The sequence below is a fragment of the Hemitrygon akajei genome, chromosome 12 (assembly GCF_048418815.1).
Source record: "Hemitrygon akajei chromosome 12, sHemAka1.3, whole genome shotgun sequence".
NCBI lineage: Eukaryota > Metazoa > Chordata > Chondrichthyes > Myliobatiformes > Dasyatidae > Hemitrygon > Hemitrygon akajei.
In genome coordinates this window covers 629,108-652,127 of record NC_133135.1, presented here as the reverse complement: position 1 = coordinate 652,127, position 23,020 = coordinate 629,108, and the positions used below count along the sequence as shown (strand labels likewise).

The following is a 23,020-nucleotide window of genomic DNA, read 5'->3' as shown; positions in this document are numbered from 1 at the left end:
GGCGCGCTCTGGAGAGGCCAAAGTAGCGGACGGAAAAAGGGTTCCGGCTCTGAAAATAAAGCGGCGGTCCGGCTGAGTGAAGAGAAAGAGGGGCGGGGGGGAGAGAGAGTGGGGTGAGGGAGGCAAAGTGTGAGGAAAGGGAATAGAGTGAAAGACCGAGAAAGGAGAGGCGTAAGGAAAGAGGAGTAAAGGAGGAACGGCTGGTGAGGGAGGGCTGAGGAAAGGGAGAGAAAAAGAGGCAGGGGAGAGAGAGGAGGGGGAGAGAGAGGAGGAGGAGGAGGAGGAGGAGGAGGAGGAGGAGGAGTGGGGAAAGGAGAGAAAGGAGGGAGGGGAGGAGAGAAAGGCGGGGGTAAGGAGGGGAGAGAAAGGAGGGAGGGGAGAGAAAGGAGGGAGGGGGAGAGAAGGGCCGGCAGCGGTGGATGGGGAGAGGCTGAGTGGGGAGCAGGAGACTAGCTCTGGCGGCGGGATGGAGCTTTGGCGGCAGTGTACGCTCTGGCTGGCGGCCTGTGGGGTTTTGCCCCCCGGACACCGGCTGAATGGCCCTGAGGCGCGGTTGTTCGAGTTAGCGCAGAGTCTGCGGGACGGAGTGCTGTTGTGCCGGCTGCTCGGGGTGCTAAGGCCCGGCTGCATCAGCACCAAGCACATCAGCCAGCGGCCGCACATGTCTCAGGTAAGGAGCCAAACCTTTCCCATGACACAGGGCGCATTCTTTGCGTGGACCCTTCCCAATAATACAGGGCGCTCCCCCTGCATGTAGATACAGAAGTACAGGAGTCTAAGATCAGAGGTCACAGGTTTAAAGCTAGAGGGGAAAGTCTTAAAAGGGGACCTCAGGTCCTGATTTTCACACAGAGAGTGGTGGGTATAGGGAACGAGCTGCCAGAGGAAGTGGTTGAGGCAGGTATATTAACAAAAGACATTCCGTGGATAGAAAAGGTTTAGAGGGATATGGGGCAAGGGACAAGCTCAGTTAGGCATCTTTGTCAGAGTGGATAAGTAGGGTCGAAGGGCCTGATTCCAAGCTGTGTAACTTTATCACTTTTAACGCTGCCCGTCCCATGGTGGTTCGCTCCCTCCGCACATTCCCTCAAATTGTGGTATGCTCCCTCGGATGGGAGGGTGCTCCTTCAGTGGAGTGCTCAATGGAGTGCTCCCACAGGCAATGGGGCACTCTGTCAACATGTTCCCTTAGAGGGTAGAGTGCCCCCTCAGATGATGGCTGCTCCTTTGAACCATGGTGTGCCGTCTCAGCAGGTCCCCTTGGACAGTGCAGCGTTTCTTTAAGTTCAAGTTTAGTTGTCATTCAACGGTGGCCAAAGCAGTGTTCCTCCAGGGCCAAGGTGCAAAGCACAGTATCAACAGTCACACACAACACATAGCACATATACATAGAATAGCAAAAAAACTCACAGTCATGAAAATATATACCCAAGTCCCTGAGTGTAATGGTGGTGTGCTCCTTCAGCTACCTCAGATGGTGGGGCATTCCCTTACCCTCTTCAAATTTGATCAGCTGATATGGGGGGAGGGAAGAGAAAAGAGGATGTCTTAGTAAGGTTGTTCCTAGGCAGGCCACAATAGCTGTCTGTGGGTTCTGCAGGCAGGCAGGCAGTGGGGGGTTCCGCTTGAGCTGACTGCATGCAATGCTCAAGGGGTATACCTGTAGGTAACGGTCATCTGGAGATAGAACACACAGTCACTGGTGTCATGGAGGTGCTCAGGGACTGTAAGGCACTGCATGGGGTAAATGTTATCCTAGATCAGGATAGAAACGTTTTAATTTAGTCTGTGTTAGTCACTGTTATTGTGCCTCGTGCTGTTGTTAAAGAATGAAGAAGTTGCAATAAATGTATTTTTGTAAAAAATAATCAGTACGCTCCCTCAGATGGTGGGCTGCTCCCTCAGTTGATGTAGTATTCCCTTGGATGGTGCAGTATTCCCTCAGAATGCTCCCTCAGATGGTGGGGTGCTCCTTTAGTGTAACGTTTGAGGATTTGGTAAGTGAGACAGAAAATACCGACTGTGAGTAAGTATATTAATCATTTATTTACAGACAATATAAAAACAGCTAAACATTTATGTTCCCCAAGCTACAGAAACTACAAAGCTGAATATTCAACAAACATATTCAGTTAAAAGCACATACAGAGCATATCAGTCTAATGGTTATGTGCACTGCTTGCCTTAAACAAAGAAAGAGAGAACAACATGAGTGAATCTGCAGATGCTGGAAATAAATAAAAACACAAAATGCTGGCAGAACTCAGCAGGCCAGACAGCATCTATGGGAGGAGGTAGTGACGACGTTTCGGGCCGAAACCCTTCATCAGGAGAACAAGCCCATTCCACATGTGATTTTATACCCGGATTAGTTAAAACTGGACACCAGGCAGCTAACCAATGGGGGGAAAAAAACAGTTGCAGTTTCTAAACTAACCAATTGTGCCAAAGCAACCCCCCGCATTTCTTATTTTGACAGAATAAGCTACAACCCCCCACATTTAGATGGAGCTGTGTTCCATCAATAAGCTTCCTTGGTTAGTGGGTTGTGATGTGCGCTCCCTTAAATCTCAAAGAAGGAGCAAGACTTCTCTTATTAAGAAAGCCTATTAGCTCTACTTTGGGTGTAAATTTGGTAACCAAGACAAAGCCTGGGATCTTCACATTTATTGCACAACATGTGCTGTTGATCCCAGAGCTTGACTCAGAGGTATTTGGAAGTCTATGCCGTTCGCTATCCTGATGATATGGCGAGAGCGGAAGAATCATGTGACAGACTGCTACTTCTGTCTGACCAATGTGTTTGGTTTCTCTGCTAAAAACAAGAAATCCATTGAACAGCCTAATCTACCTTCAGCTATGAGACCTGTGCTGCATCTGTGGAAAAGAGTGCGAGACCCGACATAGATTGGGAAACTGCTTCACCAAGCACCCACACTCCGTCCACCAGAAAAAGCGGGATATGCGACATCCAAGTTTATACAAATGCAAATATACAACATCCACTGCATCCCCTTTTTCTATCCTATGTGTAATCTCCTCAAAGAATTTCAACAGGTTCATCAGGCAGGATTTTCCTTTAAGGAAACCATTCTAACTTTGTCCTATCTTGTCCTGTGTCACCAAGTACTCCATAACCTCATCCTTAACAATTGACTTCAACATCTCAACCACTGAGGTCAGGCCAACTGGTCTATAGCTGGGCTATGTTTAGATATTTGAGACAGATGTTTCCCAGAATAACTGATGTCAGGATCAAGGAAGGCATTTTTTGTTGGTCCACAAATCAAACAGGTCATCAATGACAAGACAATTTGAAGAACTTCTAGTGGGACTGTTGAAGATTGCATGGAAGACTTGCCAGGATGTTGTTGAAAATTTTCTTGGCAACTACAGAGCACCAAACTATGTGCAGCTGGTTGACAGCATACTTCAAGCATACAAAACCATGAAGTGCACATGTCACTAAAGATTCATTTGTTGCATTTTCATTTTGACCTCTTCCCTGCAAATGTTGATGCTGTCAGTGACGAGCATGCTGAAAAGTTTCACCAGGACATTGCAGTCATGGAGAAACGGTATCAGAGCGACAGCAATCCATCAATGCTGGCTGATTATTGTTGGACACTAAAGCAAGAAGCCTCTGCCGAGGGAAACAGATCCTTCATGTTTACTTTCTCTGGGCACATCAAATTCAATTCTTTTTAACCTCAAAGGAACAACAAAGCTAACAGCCCCAACTTGCACAACTGATTCTTCTGAAGATGTGTTGGTCTGTAGGTTAAATAGCTGCTGTAGATTACCCCCAATATGTGGGTTAGGGGTAGAAAAGGGGGGGGGGAGTTGATGAGAATGTGGGGAGAATGAAATGGGATGAGTGTAAATGGGTTATTGATGGTTGGCAAGGAGACAGGCCTATTACCATATTGTAGTGCTCTGTTAAACTTTGTCTAAGGAATGGTCTCAATTCATTTCTTTGAGGTAATTGTTTTACTTTGGGTGAGGAGACTGCAGATGTTTGTCCAGTTGTCTGGAATTTCCTGCACTGTCACAATTAATGTGTTAACCTTTCCCCTTCAGTTCCTGTGTCTGAAGAATATTCGGACCTTCCTATCTACCTGCTGCGATACATTTGGCATGCGAAGGAACGATCTGTTTGATGCTTTCGATCTTTTTGATGTCCGTGACTTTGCAAAGGTAGGGAGATGTCTTTAATCCAATCAGAAAGCCTTATCTCATGGTTGGGATATTGCATGGTACCAAACTTAATGACAGACAAAAGGCTTTAGAATGCTGATTTGGAAAATGGCAGTTGTATCAAGGAATTATTCAAGGTCGTAGGTACACAAGCGAACAGGTGTAGTGCATTTGGCCCATCAAGTCTTCCCCACTATTCAATGTAAAAATTGCTGAACTGCCACACTTCCTCTTCCCTGCCCACCTCTCTAGTCTGTCCATGAAATCAAAGTCTCATTAGGAACCATTTCCAAAGTCTTCACATCTTTACTAAAGTGTGGTGTCCATAAGGATGTGATGTTGAAACTTTGTAAGGCACTGGTGAGGCCTCTCTTGGAGCATTGTGAGCAGTTTTGGGCCTGTTATCTTAGAAAGGATGTGCTGAAACTGGAGAGGGTTCAAAGGAGGTTTCCGAAAATGATTCCAGGATTAAATGGCTTGTTGTATGAAGAGTGTTTGATGGCTCTGGCCAGTATTCATTATAATTCAGAAGAATGAGGGGTGACCTCATTGAAACCTATCCAGTGGTGACAGACCTTGACAGAATGGATGTAGAGAGGATATTTTCTATAGTGGAAGAGTCTAAGATCGGAGGACACAGCCTCAGAATAGGCGGGAGTCCTTTAAGATAGAGATCAGGAGGAAATTCTTTAGCCAGAGAGAAGTGAATCTGTGGAGTTCTCTGCCACAGGCAGCTGTGGAGGCCTAGTCAGTATGTATATTTAAACAGAAATTGATGGATTCTTGATTAGTCAGGCATGAAGGATATGGGGTGAAAGGCAAGAGATTGGGGCTGAGAGGGAAGATGGATCAGTCATGATGAAATGGTAGGGCAAACTTGATGGGCCAAATGGCCTAATTCTGCTTCTATGTCTTATGGTCTCTAGACACAAACCCCCTGATATGGCTAAAACATTTTACATCATGACTTCCTTGATCTGGTTATCATAGTCAAACAGCAGAGAAACAGGTCCTTCTGGTCCATACTGACCAACATGTCCCATTCAAGTTATTCTCAATTGCTATTCTGCCTCTATGCATAGAGCCCACAATCCCAAAGTACATTTTTAACCACTTTCTCAACCATATCGAGTCATACAGCACAGAAAGTGGCCCCTGAGCCACTGAGTCCATGTGGACTATGAACAACCTGGTTTCTACCCCATCATTTTTATTTTCCAACTTTCCCAGATTGTACCCCTCATTTTCACTAGGATAATTAACTTACAAATCCACAGCCTTTGGGATGTGGGAGGGAGCAGGAGCACCGGGGGGATAATTATGCAATTGTAGGGAGAACGTGTGAACTTCACACAGACAGTAGCAGAGGTCGGTACTGAACCTGGATCTCTGAGCTGAAAGGTAGTGGCTTTACCTGCTCCACTACACTGCCGCCTGTGACTTCTTTCCCCTTTTTAGAATGGTACCCTCTACTTCTCATTACTTAATGCTTCATGCTTCTCAGCATTAAACTTCATCTGCTACTTCTCTGCCTGTCTTCTAGTCTGTTTGTATCTCCTTTATCCTGTCTCCAAACCTGTCTATATCTCCTTGGTCCTGTCTCCAAGCTTGCCTATATCTCCTTGGTCCTGTCTGCTAGTTTGTCTATATCTCCTTGGTCCTGTCTCCTTGCCTGTCTGTACCTCTTTTCTCCTGTCTGCCAGTCTGTCTTTTGCTCCATTACTGTACTTTTTACAGTTAACAAGCACTCCAAGAGTTGGAGATTTGAATATTCAGGTCATAGCACCCAAGTCATTGGCAAATGGAAAGGCAAAGTCCCAGGAACTCCTCTGGGGGAACTCCAGCATACATTTCCTCCAGTTGTGAAAGAAGCTGCATGAATGACTCTGTTCCTCTTTCTTCACCAGTTGTCACTCCCTGCTTCCACAGACACTGCTGTAAATATTCAGCAGATACTGGAAACACTTTGCAGGTCAGCTGGTATCTGTGGAGTTCCCAACCTTTTTTATGCCATGGACCCCTACCATTAACTGACCGCATGTAGGGAACCCCTGGTCTAAATTATCTCTCAAATTTAGCTAACAGTCCTCACTGTCTACTACACAACTAGTTTTGGTGTTATGTGGAGTCACTAACCAATATTTTCATCCAAACCATTAACATACTGTAAGTGTCTAGTGACAGAGAACCCAGTACTAATCCTTGCTGCACACCACTAGTCACAGTCCTTCAGTCAGAAAACAACCCGCCATCTGGAGAAGAATTATTTCAGAGTTGTACACTTTAAACCTTTGAACTACTTCCCTCTGCCTTCCTCTACCAAGCTAACTTTGCACCCAGTTGGCTGTTTCCCCTGGATCCCATGTGGTCTCTATGCAGTTGGAATATTGTGTAAAGTAGCTTGAGGCACAGGTCAATCTCCCACAGTGGCACAAGTGGATGAGTTGATTCTCCTGCTATCTCACAACTCCATGAATCAAGTTTTACTCTGACCTCCAGCGCTGCCTGTATAGAGTTTGCACGTTCCCCCTGTGACCACTTGTTTTGCTGGGATGCTCTGTTTCCCTCCCAGATTCCAAAGACATGATTCAGTGGGTTAATTGTCCACTGTAAAGTGTCCCCAGTGTGTGGGTGAGGGGTGGAACCTCGGGCGAGTTGATGGGAATGAAGTCAGATCAGTGTAAGATTATGGTAACTTGTGTTTGTTGGTTAGCACAGACTCAGTGGGCTGAAGTAACTGAAAAATGAACACTAGTACCCCATTGTTAAAACTGCAGAGACATGGTCCTCAGTGTGATATCTTATGAAATGTATCCCCTGTAGTAGGCCTCCATCGGTCAGGGCCAACCATGGATGCTGTGTCCTAGCTGTCTAGATACGCAAGCCAGGGCAGTACAATATGGAGAACAAGCTGTTGCCCATGTAGCAAGTCCCTCCTCTCCACATTGATGATGAAACCAAATGAAAGGCAGAGACTATACATTTTGGGATCAGCAACATCGCAGGAGTTGCCAGTCAGCGTTGAACTCAGCATAGGACTGCCTTAGAGACTCCAGCTCCGGATTTTTCCCTCGGGGTTTACTCCCAAAGCCTTCTCCATGAGTGGGTATAGCCACAAGGCAGCAGAGGTTTAAGATCAGTTTTCATTCTCCTGGATGAGCTGCCAACCACTGCTGATGAGCCCCATATTTTGAAGCAACTGGTTTTAATGTGGCAGTAATCCACTTTTGCCCCTTCTCCTGTCAGTAGAAATAGTTCCACCAGGTTTAGTAGCTAAGCCACAAGTGAAGGCCAGAAACTGGACTTGGTTGTCAGAGGCTATTGAGGCGCACACCTTTGGGAGTATTTACTAGGTAGTGGGAGTTATCCCCACTACAGCCCCGGTTATAACAACCTTAGGAACCCCTTGTAATAATGTAGTAACCCCTCACTGTTACACTGAAGGTTCAAGCTGAACTTCTCCTAATGAGGTCTCTAGAGTGAGATCTAAACCCACAGACTCTTAATTCAGAGAGAAGTGAGAAACAAACTGAACAAGTTCACTATTTTCACAGGCACTAAATCTGTTCCCATTGGTGTATGGAAGCATGCCTTTCGATCCAGCAAGTCTATGCCAACCAAATACCCCATCAAGGCTAGTCCCATTTACTTGCATTTAGTCCACATCCTCTTCATGTGCCTGTCCAATTGCATTTAAAAAAAAAAAATTCTTTTCTCAGTCGCTTCATCTGGTAGCTGATTCCTCATACTGTAGATACCACCTTTTGTGTAAACATAAGTTTCCCCTCAAGTTCCTCTTAAATCTTTCTCCTCTCACTGTAAATGTCTGCCTACTAGTCCTTGATTCCCCAACTCGGGGTTGGTGGAAGATGTGTGGGCACTTTCTGCGGTCCATACTCCATGGTTTTCTACATTTCTATGTGATCACCTCTCAGTCAGACATTCTAAGGAAGTTCTCTGGCACTGAGTCTGCGGAGAAGAGGAATGTAGTGGGAATAGGGGATTCAGCTGCTGGGGAGAAGACAGGGAATTCTGTCGATGTGAAGGAGACCCAGGTGGCATACTCCTTCCAAGGTGCCATGGCCAGGGATGTCTCGGATTGAGCCCACAGGATTCTTAAGTGGGAGGGTGTACAGCCGGATGTTGGTATGAACAACATAGCTGGGAAAAGAAATAAGGTTCTGAAGAGAGAATATTGGAGTTGGGTAGCAAGCTGAAAAGCAGGATCTCAAAGGCAGTAATCTCTGGATTGCTGCCTATGCCATGTGCCAGTGAGGGTAAGAATGAATGATTTGGCAGATGAATGTGTCACTGAGGATTTGATGCAGGAAGCAGGGGTTCAAATTTCTAGATCATTGGGACCACTTCTGAGGAAAGTACAAACTGTACAATTACACCTGTACTTGAGGGGGACCAGTATCTATGTGGCAGGTTAGACATAGCAGTTGATAGGGCAAAATTGCAGTCAGTGCGATGCATCGTAATGTGCCTTTAAACCAAATAGTTGGTTCAACGGTTGAATAGTTTGGAAAAGTGATGATAAAGTAAAAGGGAAGGAGAATGCAGAAGGGATTACAAATATCTCTAGAATAAATAAAAGGACAATTAATTTAGAGACAGATAGTTCAAAATAAATTTATTATCAAAGTATATATATAGTGCCTTGCCCACCCCCCATCCTCTCCACATTCTACAGAGAATGTATCGAGAGTATCCTGAGCAGCTGTATTACTGCCTGGGTTGGAAATTGCACCGTCTTGGATTGTAAGACCCTGCAGCGGATAATGCGGTCAGCTGAAGGGATCATTGGGATCTCTTTTCCTGCCATTACATTCATTTACACCACACGCTGCATCCGCAAAGCTAACAGCATTGTGAAGGACCCCACACACCCCTCATACAAACTCTTCTCCCTCCCGCCATCTGGCAAAAGGCACTGAAGCATTCGGGCTCTCACGACCAGATTGTAACAGTTTCTTCTGCTAAGCCATTAGACTCCTTAATTCCTAGAGTCTAGTTTGACACCAACTTAAACAAACAAACAAACAAACAAACAAACATATACACACACACACACACACACACACACACACACACACACACACACACACACACACACACACACACACACACACACACACACACACACACACACACACACACACACTCCCTTTGCAATTTTTGCTCATTTCTTTCTCAATTCCTGCTAAAACTATTTATTATTATATTGTAATTTGCCCTTAACTGTGCCTATTGTCTTGTTTATTAATTATTGTACTGTCTTGCACTGTTTTGTGCACTTTATGTAGTCCGTGTAGGTCTGAAGTCTAATGTAGTTTTGTGTTGTTTCATGTAGTCTAGTGTAGTTTTGTGTTGTTTCGTGTAGCACCATGGTCCTGGAGGAATGTTGTTTTGTTTTTACTGTGTACTGTACCAGCAGTTATGGTTGAAATGACAATAAAAAGCTACTTGATTTGATTTGACTAAAAAGTATTCACCCCCTTGGAAGTTTTCATGTTTTATTGCTTTGCAACATTGAATCTTTACAAGAGATTCAACAAGACCTCGGCCTTCACCCTGCCTTGTGTTGCTGGATCCTAGACTTCCTGTCAGATCGCCGGCACCTCTGCCCCTCTGACCCTCAACACAGGTGCCCCACAGAGCTGTGTAATAAGCTCCCTCCTTTACTCTCTGTATACCCATGACTGTGTTGCCACCCAGCTGCAGTCTGCTAATTAAATTCGCTAACAACACTACACTGATTGGCCTAATCTCAAATAATAATGAAGCAGCCTACAGAGAAGTCATCACCCTGACACAGTGGTGTCAAGCTGTCCCTGTCCCTCAATGTTGCAAAAACAGTGGAGACAGGTTAACCCCTATTCACATTGATGGATCTGGGGTTGAGAGGGTGAACAGCTTTAAGTTCCTTGGCCTCCACATCACCGAGGATCTCATGTGGTCTGTACATACCGGCCATGTGGTGAAAAAGGCATTACACCTCAGATAGTTGAAGAAGTTTGGTATGGGCCCTCAAATCCTAAGAACTTACTATAGGGGCACAACTGAGAGCATCCTGACCGGCTGCATCACTGCCTGCTATGGGAAATGTACTTCCTTCAATCGCAAGACTCTGCAGAGAGTGGTGCAGACAGCCCAGCGCATCTGTAGATGTGTACTTCCCACTATTCAGGACATTTACAAAGACAGGTGTGTAAAAAGGGCCTGAAGGATCATTGGGGACCTGAGTCACCCCAACCACAAACTGTTCCAGCTGCTACCGTCTAGGAAACGGGTATGGGACAACTTCTTCCACCAGGCCATCAGATTGATGAATTCATGCTGACGCAACTGTATTTCTATGTTATATTGACTGTTATGTTGTACATAATATATATTATAAATTACTATAAATTGCACATTTAGACAGACGTAACGTAAAGATTTTTACTCCTCATGTATATGAAGGATGTAAGTAATAAAGTCAATTCAATTCAGTAGATTTAATTTGGCTTTTTTGACATTGATTAACAGAAAAAACTCTTGTGCCAAAGTCAAAACTAATTTTTACAAATTGGTCAAAATTTATTGCAATTATTAAACACAAAATAATTGATTGCATAATTATGTCCTTCAAGGATGTATGGTGTATCGAAAAGATAGGTTAGTAGGCAGAGGGGGTGGTGTGGCCCTGTGTATAAGAAAGAATATTACATCATTAGAAAGGGTTGACAGAGGATCAGAAGATGTGAGTCTCTATGGGTTGAATAAAGAAATGGGAAGGGTAATAGGACCCTTATGGCAGTTGTATACAGGCTTTCAAACAGCAGCCTGGATGTAGATTATAAATTACAGCAGGAGATAGAAAAGGCATGTCGGATGGGCTCTGTCATGATAAATGTTGGAGATTCTAACATTAGAGTGGATTGGGAAAACCAGGACAGTATTGGACCTCAAGGGAGAGAATTTGTAGAATGTCTAAGGGATGATTTTTTTTTTAGAAAAGCTTGTTGTTGAGCCCACTAGGGGATTGGCTGTGCTGGATTGGGTGTTGTGCAATGATCCGGAGGTGATAAGAGAGCTTCAGGTTATGGAACAGTGATCACAATATGATCGAGTTCACTTTGAAATTTGAGAAGGAGAAACTAAAATCCAATGTGTTTGTATTTCAGTGGAGTAAAGGAAATTACAATGGCATGAGAAGGAAACTGGCCAAAGTTGACTGGAAAGGGACATTTGCAGGGAGGGCAGCAGAGAAGCAATAGCTGGAGTTTCTGCGAAAAATGAGGGAAGTGCAAGACAGATATATTCCCAATAAGAAGAAATTTTTGAATGGAAGAAGGACAATATCATGGCAGACAAGTGAAGTCAAAGCCAAAGTAAAAGCAAAAGAGAGGGCATGCAAGGAAGTCAAAGCTAGTGGGAAGATAGAGGATTGGGAAACTTTTAAAAACTTGCAGAAGGAAATTAAGAAGGTCATTAGGCAGGAAAAGATGAATTATGAAAGGAAGCTGGTGATTAATATCAAAAAAGATACTAAAGTATATAAAGGGAGAGAGTCGACCAATAGAAAATGACACAGAGATAGCAGAAGAACTGAATGCGTATTTTGCATCAGTCTTCACAGTGGGAAACATTTGCAGTATACCAGACATTCAAGAGTGTCAGGGAAGTGATATATGGGCAGTGAAAATTACGAATGAGAAGGTGCTCAGGAAGATTAATGGTCTGAGGGTAGATAAATCTCCTGGTCCTGATAGAATGCACCCTTGTGTTCTGAAGGAAGTAGCTGGAGAGATTGCGGAGGCATTAACAATGATCTTTCAGGAATCAATAGATTCTGGCATTGTACTGGATGACTGGATAATTGCAAAAGTTACTCTGCTATTTAAGAAGGGTGGGAGGCAGCAAAAAGAAAACTATAGACCTATTAGCCTGACATGAGTGGTTGGGAAGTTGTTGAAATCAATTGTTAGGGATGAGATTATGGAGTACCTCGAGGCATGTGCAAGATAGGCTAAAGCCAGCGTGGTTTCCTGAAAGGAAAATACTGCCTGACAAACCTACTGCAATTTTTTGAGGAAATTACAAGCAGGGTAGACAGAGGAGATGCAGTAGATGTGGTGTACTTGGATTTTCAGAAGGCCTTTGACAAGATGCTATACATGAGGCTGCTCAGCAAGATAAGAGCCCATGGAATTACAGGGAAGTTACTAGAGTGGGTGGAGCGTTGGCTGATCAGCAGAAAGCAGAGAGTGGAAAAAAAGGATCCTATTCTGGCTGGCTGCCGGTTACCAGTGGAGTTCTACAGGGATTGGTGTTGGGACCACTGCTGTTTATGATGTATGTCATTGATTTAATGGATTAATGGATTTCTGGCCTAAATTTCCGATGATACAAAGATGGGTGAGGAGTGGGTAGTGCTGAGGAAACAGAGAGCCTGCAGAGAGACTTAGATAGTTTAGGGGAATGGGCAAAGAAGTGGCAAATTAAATACAATGTTGGAAAGTGTATAGTCATGCACTTTGATGGAAGAAATAAATGGGCAGACTATTATTTAGATGGGAAGAGAATACAAAATGGAGAGATGCAAAGTGTCTTGGGAGTCCTTGTGCAGAATACCGTAAAGGTTAACCTTCAGATTGAGTCGGTGGTGAAGACGGCGAATGCAATGTTGGCATTCATTTCTAGAGGTGTAGAATATAAGAGCAGGGATGTGATATTGAGGCTCTATAAGGCACCTGTGAGACCACACTTGGAGTATTGTGTGCAGTTTTGGGCTCTTTATTTTAGAAAGGATATACTGACATTCTTTTGCAGCTTCAACCATGGATTCCTTCAGTATGTCCCAGGAAGATTTGCCTCCTTCATCCTGCAGCAATTGAAAACGGTTTTTTACCTTGATTGTGTATTCCGTTTTCAGATGAGGGTTGTTTTGTAGTTGTCGATAATCCAGTGGCTCTGATCTTTTTGGTTTCTTTAATTTTCTCAGCTTTATTTTCATTTTGCACATGACTGGTATGTGGTCGCTCCCACAGTCTGCTCCAGGGTAGCTTTTGGATTGACTTATCAAATATTTGAATCTGTTATTGATTGTTATGTAATCAATTTGATTTTTGTTGTCCCATCTGGGCTTCTCCATGTCCATTTCCTTCTTGGATGTTGTTTAAACCAAGTGTTGGTGATTATCTGATTGTTAGTTTTACACCATGATATAAGCTTTTCTCCTCTTTCGTTTCTTTCTCCCAATCTCTGGCCTCAATATAGTTTTCTCTTCCCTCACCAACTTTTGCATTGAAGTCGCCCATGACTATGATGACTTCTTGTGATTTGCATTGTTCTAGTGCTTTGTCTAGGGAGTAGTAGAAGGCATCAATTTCTTCCTCTGAGCTTGCCGTTGTGGGTGCATATACTTAAGTGATAGAGATGTTGTTCTGTTGTCCTTTTCATTTGATTAGCATCATTCTGTCTGAGATATGCCAATATCCTAGCAGGCTCTTGTATGTTTCTTTGTCTAAGGTGATTGCAACACCCTTTTCATGTTCATCTCCTCCAGAGTATATCATCCTGTAGTCGTCTTATTGGAATACTCCAGTGCTTTTCCATCGTATTTCACTTAGGCCTAGGATGCTGACTTCTAGACTCTTCATTTCTAATTTTGCGTTTTCTAGCTTACCAGCTTGGTGTAACGTTTGTACATTCCAAGTGGCAATTCGCAGTCACTTGTTCTTTTGACACTGTCAGACACCAAGATCTCCTGGAAATGCTTCAAGATCTTGACATAGATGGGAAAGATATACGTTTCTTAAGAAATTATACTGGAACCAGACAGCATCCATCAGAATAGGAGAAGTGAATGAGTATGAGAATATCATGAGAGGAGTCATGCAAGGCTGTGTCTTTTCATTTGACTTACTTAACCTGTATAGTGAAAATATCTTGAGAAGTATCAAAGGACTCACAATTGGAGGCCATAATATAAATAACATCAGATATGCTGATGATCATACTAACAGCTGACTCAGACACAAAACTTCAAGAACTACTCAGTATAGTGGCAGCAGAATGTAATCGCAGAGGCCTCTCAATCAACACCAAGAAGACAGAAAGCATGGTCATCTCCAGAAAGAGAAACATCCCACAATGAGTAATCAAAATTAGAAATACAATCATCAAACAACATCAACAAATTCAGATTTCTTGGCAGCCAAATAACAAGGGATGGCAGGTGCGACACAGATATCAAATACAGAATAGCAATGACGAAAGAAGCTTTCCAGAAAATGAAGACCATTTTAACAGACAGAAAAATGAGCATGTGCACTACAAACAGAATATTGCAGTGCTGCATTTATTCTATCTAAATTATGGAAGTGAATGCTGGACCATTTCCCCCGCAATGGAAAAGAGATTAGAAGCAGCTGAATTATGGTTTTACAGGAGAATGTTAAAAATATCATGCACTACACACACATCAAATGAAGAAGTTCTCAGAAGAGCCCAAGCAGTTAGATCACTCATATCAACAATAAGAGAAGACAACTCCGATTCCTAGGACACATCATGCGGAAAGATGAACTAGAAAAACTCATACTCTCTGAAAGATCGAGGGGAGCAAACCTAGAGGAAGACCTCGGCTTATGTACGTCAAAAGTCTAGCCAAGTGGCTACACATCGAGGAAATGGAAGTCATCCAAAGAACAAGGGATAGATCAGTATGGAAAACCATGGTCACCAATGTCCATATCCAAGTCTCTGTAATAGCTACAAAGTCACATTTCCACGTATTGATCCACGCTCAAGTTCATCGACCTTGTTTATGATACTCCTTGCATTAAAATAGACATCTCAACCCATCAGACTGAGTGTGTCTTTGCTCTAACATCTGCCTGTACTGCCTCACAAACTCCCTACAAGCTGTCTCTACTTGTGCTCCAACCTCCCCATCCTCTGCCTCATCACTTTGGTTACCAACCCCCTGCAAATCTAGTTTAAACTGTCCCCAATAGCATTAGCAAACCTCCCAATCGGGATATTGGTCACCCTCGGATTCAAGTGCAACCTGTCCTGTTTGTACAGGTCACACCTCCCTCAGAAGAGGTCCCAATGATCTAAAAATTTGAATCCCTGCACTTGCTTCAATCCTTCAGCCATATTATTTAAATGGTAAAAGATTGCAGCATTCTGCTGTGCAGAAGGACTTGGGAGTGCTTGTGCATGAATTACAAATGGTTGGTTTGTAGGTGCAGCTGGCTATCAAGAAGGTGAATAGATTGTTGGCCTTCATTGCTAGAGGGATTGAATTTAAGAGCAGGGAGGTTATGCTGCAATTTTATAGGCCACTGGTGAGGCCGCATCTGAAGTACTGTGTGTGTCTCTTTACTTGAAAGATATACTGGTCTTGGAGGCAGTGCAGAGGAAGTTCACCAGGTTGATTACAGTGATGAGGTGGTTAAACTGTGAGGAGAGATTGAGTTGCCTAGGACTGTACTCGCTGGGATTCAGAAGGATGAGCGGAGATCTTATACAACATAAGAAATTATGAAAGGAATAGATAAGATAGAGGTAAGAAGGTTGTTTCCACTGGTAGGTGAAACTAGAACTAGGGGACATAGCCTCAAGATTTGGGGGAGTAGATTTAGGATGGAGATAAGGAGGAACTGCTTTTCCCAAAGAGTGGTGAATTTGTGCAATTTTCTGCCCAATGAAGCAGTGGGAGCTGCCTCAGTGAATATAAGACAAGGTTGTATAGATTTTTATGTAGTAGGGGGATTAAGGGTTATAGGGAAAAGGCAAGAAGGTGGAGATGAGTCTATGGTCAGATCAGCCATGATCTTATTGAATGGCGAACCAGGCTTAATGGTCCAGCTGGCCTACTCCGGCTCCTATTTCTTATTATGTTGTTCCTCCAACTTGAGTGTGGCCTCATCCTGGTAGTGGAGGAGGTGATGGACTGAGATGTTGAAATGGGATTGGGAAGTAGAATTAAAATAGATGGCCACTGGGCGATCCCACATTTTCTGACAGCCAGAGCATGGGTGCTCAGCGAAGCAGTCTCCCAGTCCCTGTCAGGTCTCACCGATGTACAGGAGGTCACACCGGGAGCACTGAATACATGAAGTGATTCCAATAGACTCGGGTGAAGTGTCACCTCACCTGGAAGGACTGTTTGGGGCCCTGAATGTTAGTGAGGGAGGAGGTGTAGGGGCAGGTGTAGCACTTGTTTCACTTGCAAGGATAAGTGCAAGGAAGGAGGTCAGTGTAGGGGGATGAATAGACAAGGGAGTTGCGTAGGGAACAATCCCTGTGGAAAGCAGAAAGTGCGGGGTGGGGGAGAGAGATGTGATTGGTGATGGGATCATGTTGGAGATGGTGGAATTTACAGGGAAATAATGATAATAAATAATAATATAAGAAACGTTATGTACATTCAAATGTGTCTAGGACAGAAGGAGGATGAGGAATAACAGACATTACAAATCTACACAACAGTCAGATAATACTTCTAAGGATATGCTCTCATCATCAAAAGCAGGAATCAACACCACGCAAGCATAAGCAATTCTGATAAGTATATAACTGAAATGAGAACATGACCCAGAAAAATGAAGACATCATCATTATTGAAGAAAAGGTTAACCAGTGAAAGAATATGACCCTCCATGGAAGATATTTCCAAGATCTGAGTAGACTAGATATCAAAAAAGGAAGCATCAAACGCCAGGCTCAGAAACGGAAGGGTTCCTTGTGGCAATACAGAACCAGGTGGTTAACACACAAAAGATATCAAAAATACTTAATAATAGACCAACAAATTCAAGATGATAAATGTAAAAAAAGCTGAGAAAAACCAGAAACAATTCAACACATTACAGGATCCTGTAGCAATTTAATACAATCTGATTACTTACACAGGCACAACTGAGAGGTAAACATCATTTATCAGAATCATGCTTTACAACACAAACTCATAAATGAAATCACACCTTGCTATAAATACAAGCCTGATCCAGTTTTAGAACCAGAATACCACAATTTATATTATGACTGGTCTGTTATTACAGACAGGACAATCCATAACTGTCCCGATATAATAATACAGGATAAACAAGCAAGAACAACTTATTTACCGTAGATTCCGGATTTTAAGCCGCTACTTTTTTCCCACATTTTGAACAGCTTTGAACTTTGCGGCCAATAATCCAGAGCGGCTAATGCAAGGTTTTTTTCATGCCGCCTCGTAAACATTTTGCCTCGTAACAGTAGACCAATAAAATTGATGAGTAGTTCACAGAGGTCCAATGAAATTGTACGATAAATCAAGCGCACTTTCACAATTAAATTATTGTAAATCAGTCATTTGTACTCACCCTCATCAACATGGAAAACACTCGAAGCATTGTGCTACCTACCCTCTTAGTTTAAACTATATTTGTTTTCTGTACTACATCGCGGGATGCTATGACGACACACCCGGTTTCGCGGCGTCTTGTGGGAAAATGCCGTTTGCGATGAAACGGAAAGGAGGGGGTCGAGCGGCGGAGCGGCTTTGGATCCGAGCGAAATCTGCTTTTAAATGCCGTTTGCGATGAAACGGAAAGGAGGGGGGGAGCGGCATTACGCGAGCGGCTTTGGATCCGAGCGAACTCTGCTTTTAAGTTAAAGGTATCAATAACTTTTCCTGGTAGGCTGCAGTATATATATTTTTTACCAGTCGTTAGGAGATATTGGAATGTTGTTCAGTAAAGAAGTATACGCAACGTATATTTAAAAGTAGCCGCGTACGGGCACGGTTCGAAAAAAAGCATTTGCAATATGTATTTGTTTTTGTTACCATATGGATTTAATTAAAAGTTAAAAAAATCCTCACGTGTAATATCTTTCTGTGTAAATATCTCATATTACAACGTGGGACACCTGCGGCCTAAAATCCGGTGCGGCCTTTACATTTAAAAAAATGATTTTATTTCTAAAATTAGTGCCAGCGGCTAAAAATCAGGTGCGCTCTGTAGTCCGGAATCTACGGTAATAGATATAACCATTCCAAACACACAGAACTTACAGAAATCAATCAGTGAAAAACACCAGAAATACACTGAATTAAAAGAGGAAATTGAAAGACTTTATAACATGAAAAAGGTATAAATTGTCCCAATAGTAATATTTACAGTCATCCAAAAGGTACTGTACAAGAGCATTAAACGATCAAGTCTACACAGTAACATCTATGTAACTCTTCAAAAAGCCACAATTCTAAACACCACTAGAATAGTTCGAAAGTTCCTAGCAATTGACAAATGAACATGCTGGCTATGCCCATATCTCAGGTTTTGCCAGCTTGAACTGAGAAAAAATAAATACAAAACAATAATAATAATAAATTAAATAATAAGCAATAAAATTGAGAACATGAGATGAAGAGTTCTTGAAAGTGAGTCTATAGGTTATGGGATGTTCAGTGATGGGATGGGTGAAATTGAGTGAAATTATGCCCCCCAGTTCAAGAACCTGATGGTTGAGGGGTAATAACTGTTCCTGAACCTGGTGGTGTGGGTCCTGAGGCTCCTGTACCTTCTTCCTAATGGCAGCAGCAGGAAGAGAGCATGGACTGGATGGTGGGGTGCCCTTTTGATGATACTGCTTTCCTGGGATAACACCGTGTAATGTGCTCAATGGTGGGAGGCTTTACTTGTGATGGATTTGACCATATCCACTACTTTTTGTAGGATTTTCTGTACCAGCATTTGTGTTTCCATAATAATCCATGATACAACCAGTCTATCTACTTGCCACCTTATATCTGTAAAAGTTTGTCATAGTTTTAGATGGCATGCTGAATCTTTACAGTCTTCTAAGAAAGTCATGCTTTCTTTATAATAGCACTTGGGTGCTGGACCCAAGACAGATCCTCTGAAATGAGAACACTGAGGAATTTAAAGATGGTGACCCTCTCCACCTCTGATCCCCCAGTAAGGACTGGCTCTTGGACCTGAAGTCAATCTCCTTGATCTTGCTGAAATTGAGTGGGAGGTTTTTGTTGTGGCATCCCTCAGCCAGATTTTCTATCTCCCTCCTTATATGCTGATTCGTCATCACCTGTGATTCAGCTAATGACAGTGGTGGTGTTTTCAGCAAACTTAAAAATGTCATTGGGGTGCTTATCCTCAGAGACATAGAAGTGAGTAGAGTAGGAGCTAAGCATACAGGCTTGGCGTGCATCTGTGCTGATGGAGATTGTGGAGGAGATGTTGTTGCCAATCTGAATTGACTGGTGTCTGCAAATAAGGTCATCGAGGATCCAATTGCACAAGGAGGTGTTGAGGCATAGGTCTTGAAGCCTATTGATTATTTTTTTGAGGGGATGATGGTATTGAATGCTGAATTGTATTTGATAAAGAGCATCCTGTTGTATGCATCTTTGCTGTCTAGATGTTTCAGGATTGAGTGAAGAGTAATGGTATCTGTTGTTGACCTGTTGTGCAAATTGGAGCTTGATTTCCCGAAGTCGCTTCTCAGACATAAGTTGATACGTTTCATCGCCAACCTCTCAAAACACTTCATTACAGTGGATATAAGTGCTACTGGATGACAGTCATTGAGGCAGGTTGGTACCTCAGACTGCCAAGGCGAGAGGTTAAAGATACTGGTGAACCCTCCAGTCACTTGATTAGCATCAGTCTTTATTATTCTGGAAATCATACCTGAATCTCTTATATTTTACTTGGTGATCATACCTGAATGCCTCTGATCTGACCCTTAGCAGATTGCGAATCTCATGGTTCTGATTGGGGAAGACTCCGAATGATTTTGTAGGGACACACTCATCAGCGACCATTTTTGCAAAGTCCATGACAAATATGGTGTATTCGTTCAGATCCTCTTCTGAATCCTTGACCGTAGTCCAGTCTTCTGACTTGAAGCAATCCATAGCCACTCCTCTGCCTCCCGTGATCACCTCTTTGGTGTCTTTACTTTTGAAGCTTTGCTCCTTGCCACTATGCAGATAGGAGGAGGACAGCCAAATAATCAGATTTCCCACAGTACATCTATCTACAGCTTTGACCAGGGTTATCTCTGATATCCCATCTAATGGCAGAAGCTGTGAATGGGATGGTATCTCAAAACTGGAGGGCCACAGGTAAATGATAACAAGAATGCTCTAACATTACTGTTAGTGGAAAAAGTATGAGAGAATTTGGGTGAAACTGAAGGAATTTAACTCCTAATGAGTCAAAGATCTACTTAGCATAGTTTTGAAAGAGATGACATCTTGTTAACATCCATCAGAGTTCTGCAGATTTGTTTCTGTGGATTGGAGGCTGGCCAGTGTGACCTCAGTACTTAAGAAAGGAGGGTGCGAAAACACAGGGAACTTCTAGTCAGTTAGCCTGATGTCAGTTTGAGAAATTGGTGGGATCTATTATCAAGGAAGGCATAACAAAAAAAAAGGAAAACATAGAGTAAAGAAAGGAAAATCTGTTTTCATCAGTACAGGCATGGACTTAGAGTCATAGAGAAATACAACACAAACCAAAGTATTCCAAATGGCCTGTATCAGTGCTACTTTGTTCTGTGATTATGACTCTCCTACTGGAGGTCTTTGAGGATGCCACGGTAGAATAGATAATGGGGAACCAGTAGATGTGGTCCATTGAATTTTCTGAAGGCTTCTGATCCCACACAGGAGCAGTGAGTCAATGGTCTCAGGAGTGATGGGCTGGCATGGATTGAAAATTGGTGATCAGGCAGAAAGTGTAGTGGGAATAAATAGATCAGGCTGAAACTGGTGAAATATTGGTGGAGGAACTCAGCACGTCAAGCAGGTACCTATGGAGATTCAGTTCTCAACCTGGATGTCAAGGGAAAATGGCCAGTATATAGAAGTAAGAGGGAGGGGTGAGACAAAAGGTGATAAGTGGAACCAGGAGCCATGGAGGTGGGGAATGAAGGGCAGATGGAATCACATAGGGGATGGGAAGGGGAAATTTTTGGGGATAGAGGTTGGTGAGTAATATTTACCAAACAAGGGAGAGATGATGGAGTGAGGTAGGCATTGGAATAGGAGGGACAGGTCAGGTGGTGGTAATTGGCAAATGGACCAGGTTGGGAAGGGTAGCGGGATGGGTCAGTGCACTAATTGGGTGCAGTAATAGTTCCCAGCAAGTGGTGGGGGATAACTCTGGGGGAGTTGATGGGAATGTGGGGAAAATTGGTTACATGATTATTGGTTCCAGGATGGGATTGCTGTCTGTAAATTGGCATAGACTTGATAGCTGAATGGCCCACCACAGTCCTTCTATGGAACTGGATGTAAACTTAAATGGGTGGGTTACTATGTTAGTAAGATGATATGAAGATGGATGGTATTCTGGATAGTGTAGAAGACTGTCAAATGGTATAGATAAGTTGTAGATAGTGATGGACAAATGGCATACGGAGTTCAATCCAGCAAAATGTTGTACTTTGGAGATCAAATATAAAGGGATAAGTCAATGGCAGATTCCTTAACAGTGTTGATGAACAGAGATCTTATCGCCCAAGTCCATATTGCCCTGAAAGTGGCTACACAGGTTGATAGGGTGGTAAAGAAGATGTACAGCTGGTTTGCTTTTATTCAACAAGGAGTTCAAAAGTCAGGAAGTTATGTTGCAGATTTATAAAAATCTAGTTCGGCCTCATTTGGAGTATTGTATACAGTTCTGATGATCCATTATTGGAAGGATGTGGAGGTTTTGGAGAGAGTGCAGAAAGGGTTCACCAGGATATTGTCTGGATTGGAAGGCATTAGAATGTGCAGAGAATGGAGGGATATGAACATTGTGTTAGTGGAAAGGATTAGTTTAATTGAGCATTTAATTTGTTCAACACAACATCGTGGGCTGAAGGGCCTGTACCTGTGTTGTACTGTTCTATATTGTAATCAGCTAAGGAAAATATAGATGAAAGGTTGTAGTTGTACAGAAAACATGGAGTGCATTGACAATGTTGTTCAGATCTGGGTACAGCAGAAACTAGTTTTCAGCTCCAGATATTTACAATCTGTGGTGGTTGGGCTGAGGGACCAAATGTTACATTTCCTAGTTTCTGACAATATTAAATTGTGAGTGTAGAAGAGGAAGAGAAGGGCCTCAGGGGGGTGTGACATACTGAGTGAGTGGGTGGGAAATTAAAATGAAATGTAGAAAACAATGAGATCATCCACTTTAGTAAACTGTCTTCAAACTACCGAGAGGTGAGGTCATGCTAATGTTCAAAGGGACTGCGGATGTTTGTATAAATAGGATATTGGCCTTTATCACAGGAAGTTTGAGTTGAGGAGTAAAGAAGTCTTGCTGGAATCATAAGGGGCTTCACTAAGACCATACCTCTCATTGCTGAAGACGATGTACTTGCCATAGATATATATAGAGTTCTGTGATAATTCATCAGGTTCATTCCTGGATTTTTGTTGTATAAGGAGTTTGGCATGCCACAGTTCCAACAAGACATTGATTTGTGTAGAGGGATGAGAGTTTAAAAGAAGAGAGTGGGAGAAGTCGGCACAATGCACCCCACAATTCCTGAGGAGACATTGGATTGTGCATAATTAGGCACTTGTCGAGGACCAGTAAAAAGAAGCTAGGTTTAAGTGATTATGTGATTGGGAAGTTGAGGATTTGGCTCATGAGACTTTTCCAAGGAGATGTGTAGGCTATATGTTTTTTTTTATTGTTATTTATTCCTTCATGCTTTTTTATTGCACATTTAGAGCAGTGGGAATGCCAGGCAGGATAATTGCAGGCTACCCTTGTGGGATGTGGGAAGGCAGTGGGAACTCCAGTGT

At 43.0% G+C, this 23,020-nt stretch overlaps 1 protein-coding gene across 2 annotated transcripts in view; it reads left to right on the top strand.

The window, feature by feature from the left end:
• Positions 1-411: 411 nt before the first annotated feature.
• LOC140736658 (guanine nucleotide exchange factor VAV3) overlaps positions 412-23,020 on the top strand; it is a 464,504-nt gene continuing 441,895 nt past the window's right edge. For both annotated transcript variants that reach the window (XM_073062466.1, XM_073062465.1), the window contains exons 1-2: positions 412-670; positions 4,081-4,197. In XM_073062466.1, coding sequence (XP_072918567.1) covers positions 467-670; positions 4,081-4,197 — 321 coding nt within the window. In that variant the 5' untranslated portion in view covers positions 412-466. The remainder of the gene's footprint in view (positions 671-4,080; positions 4,198-23,020) is intronic.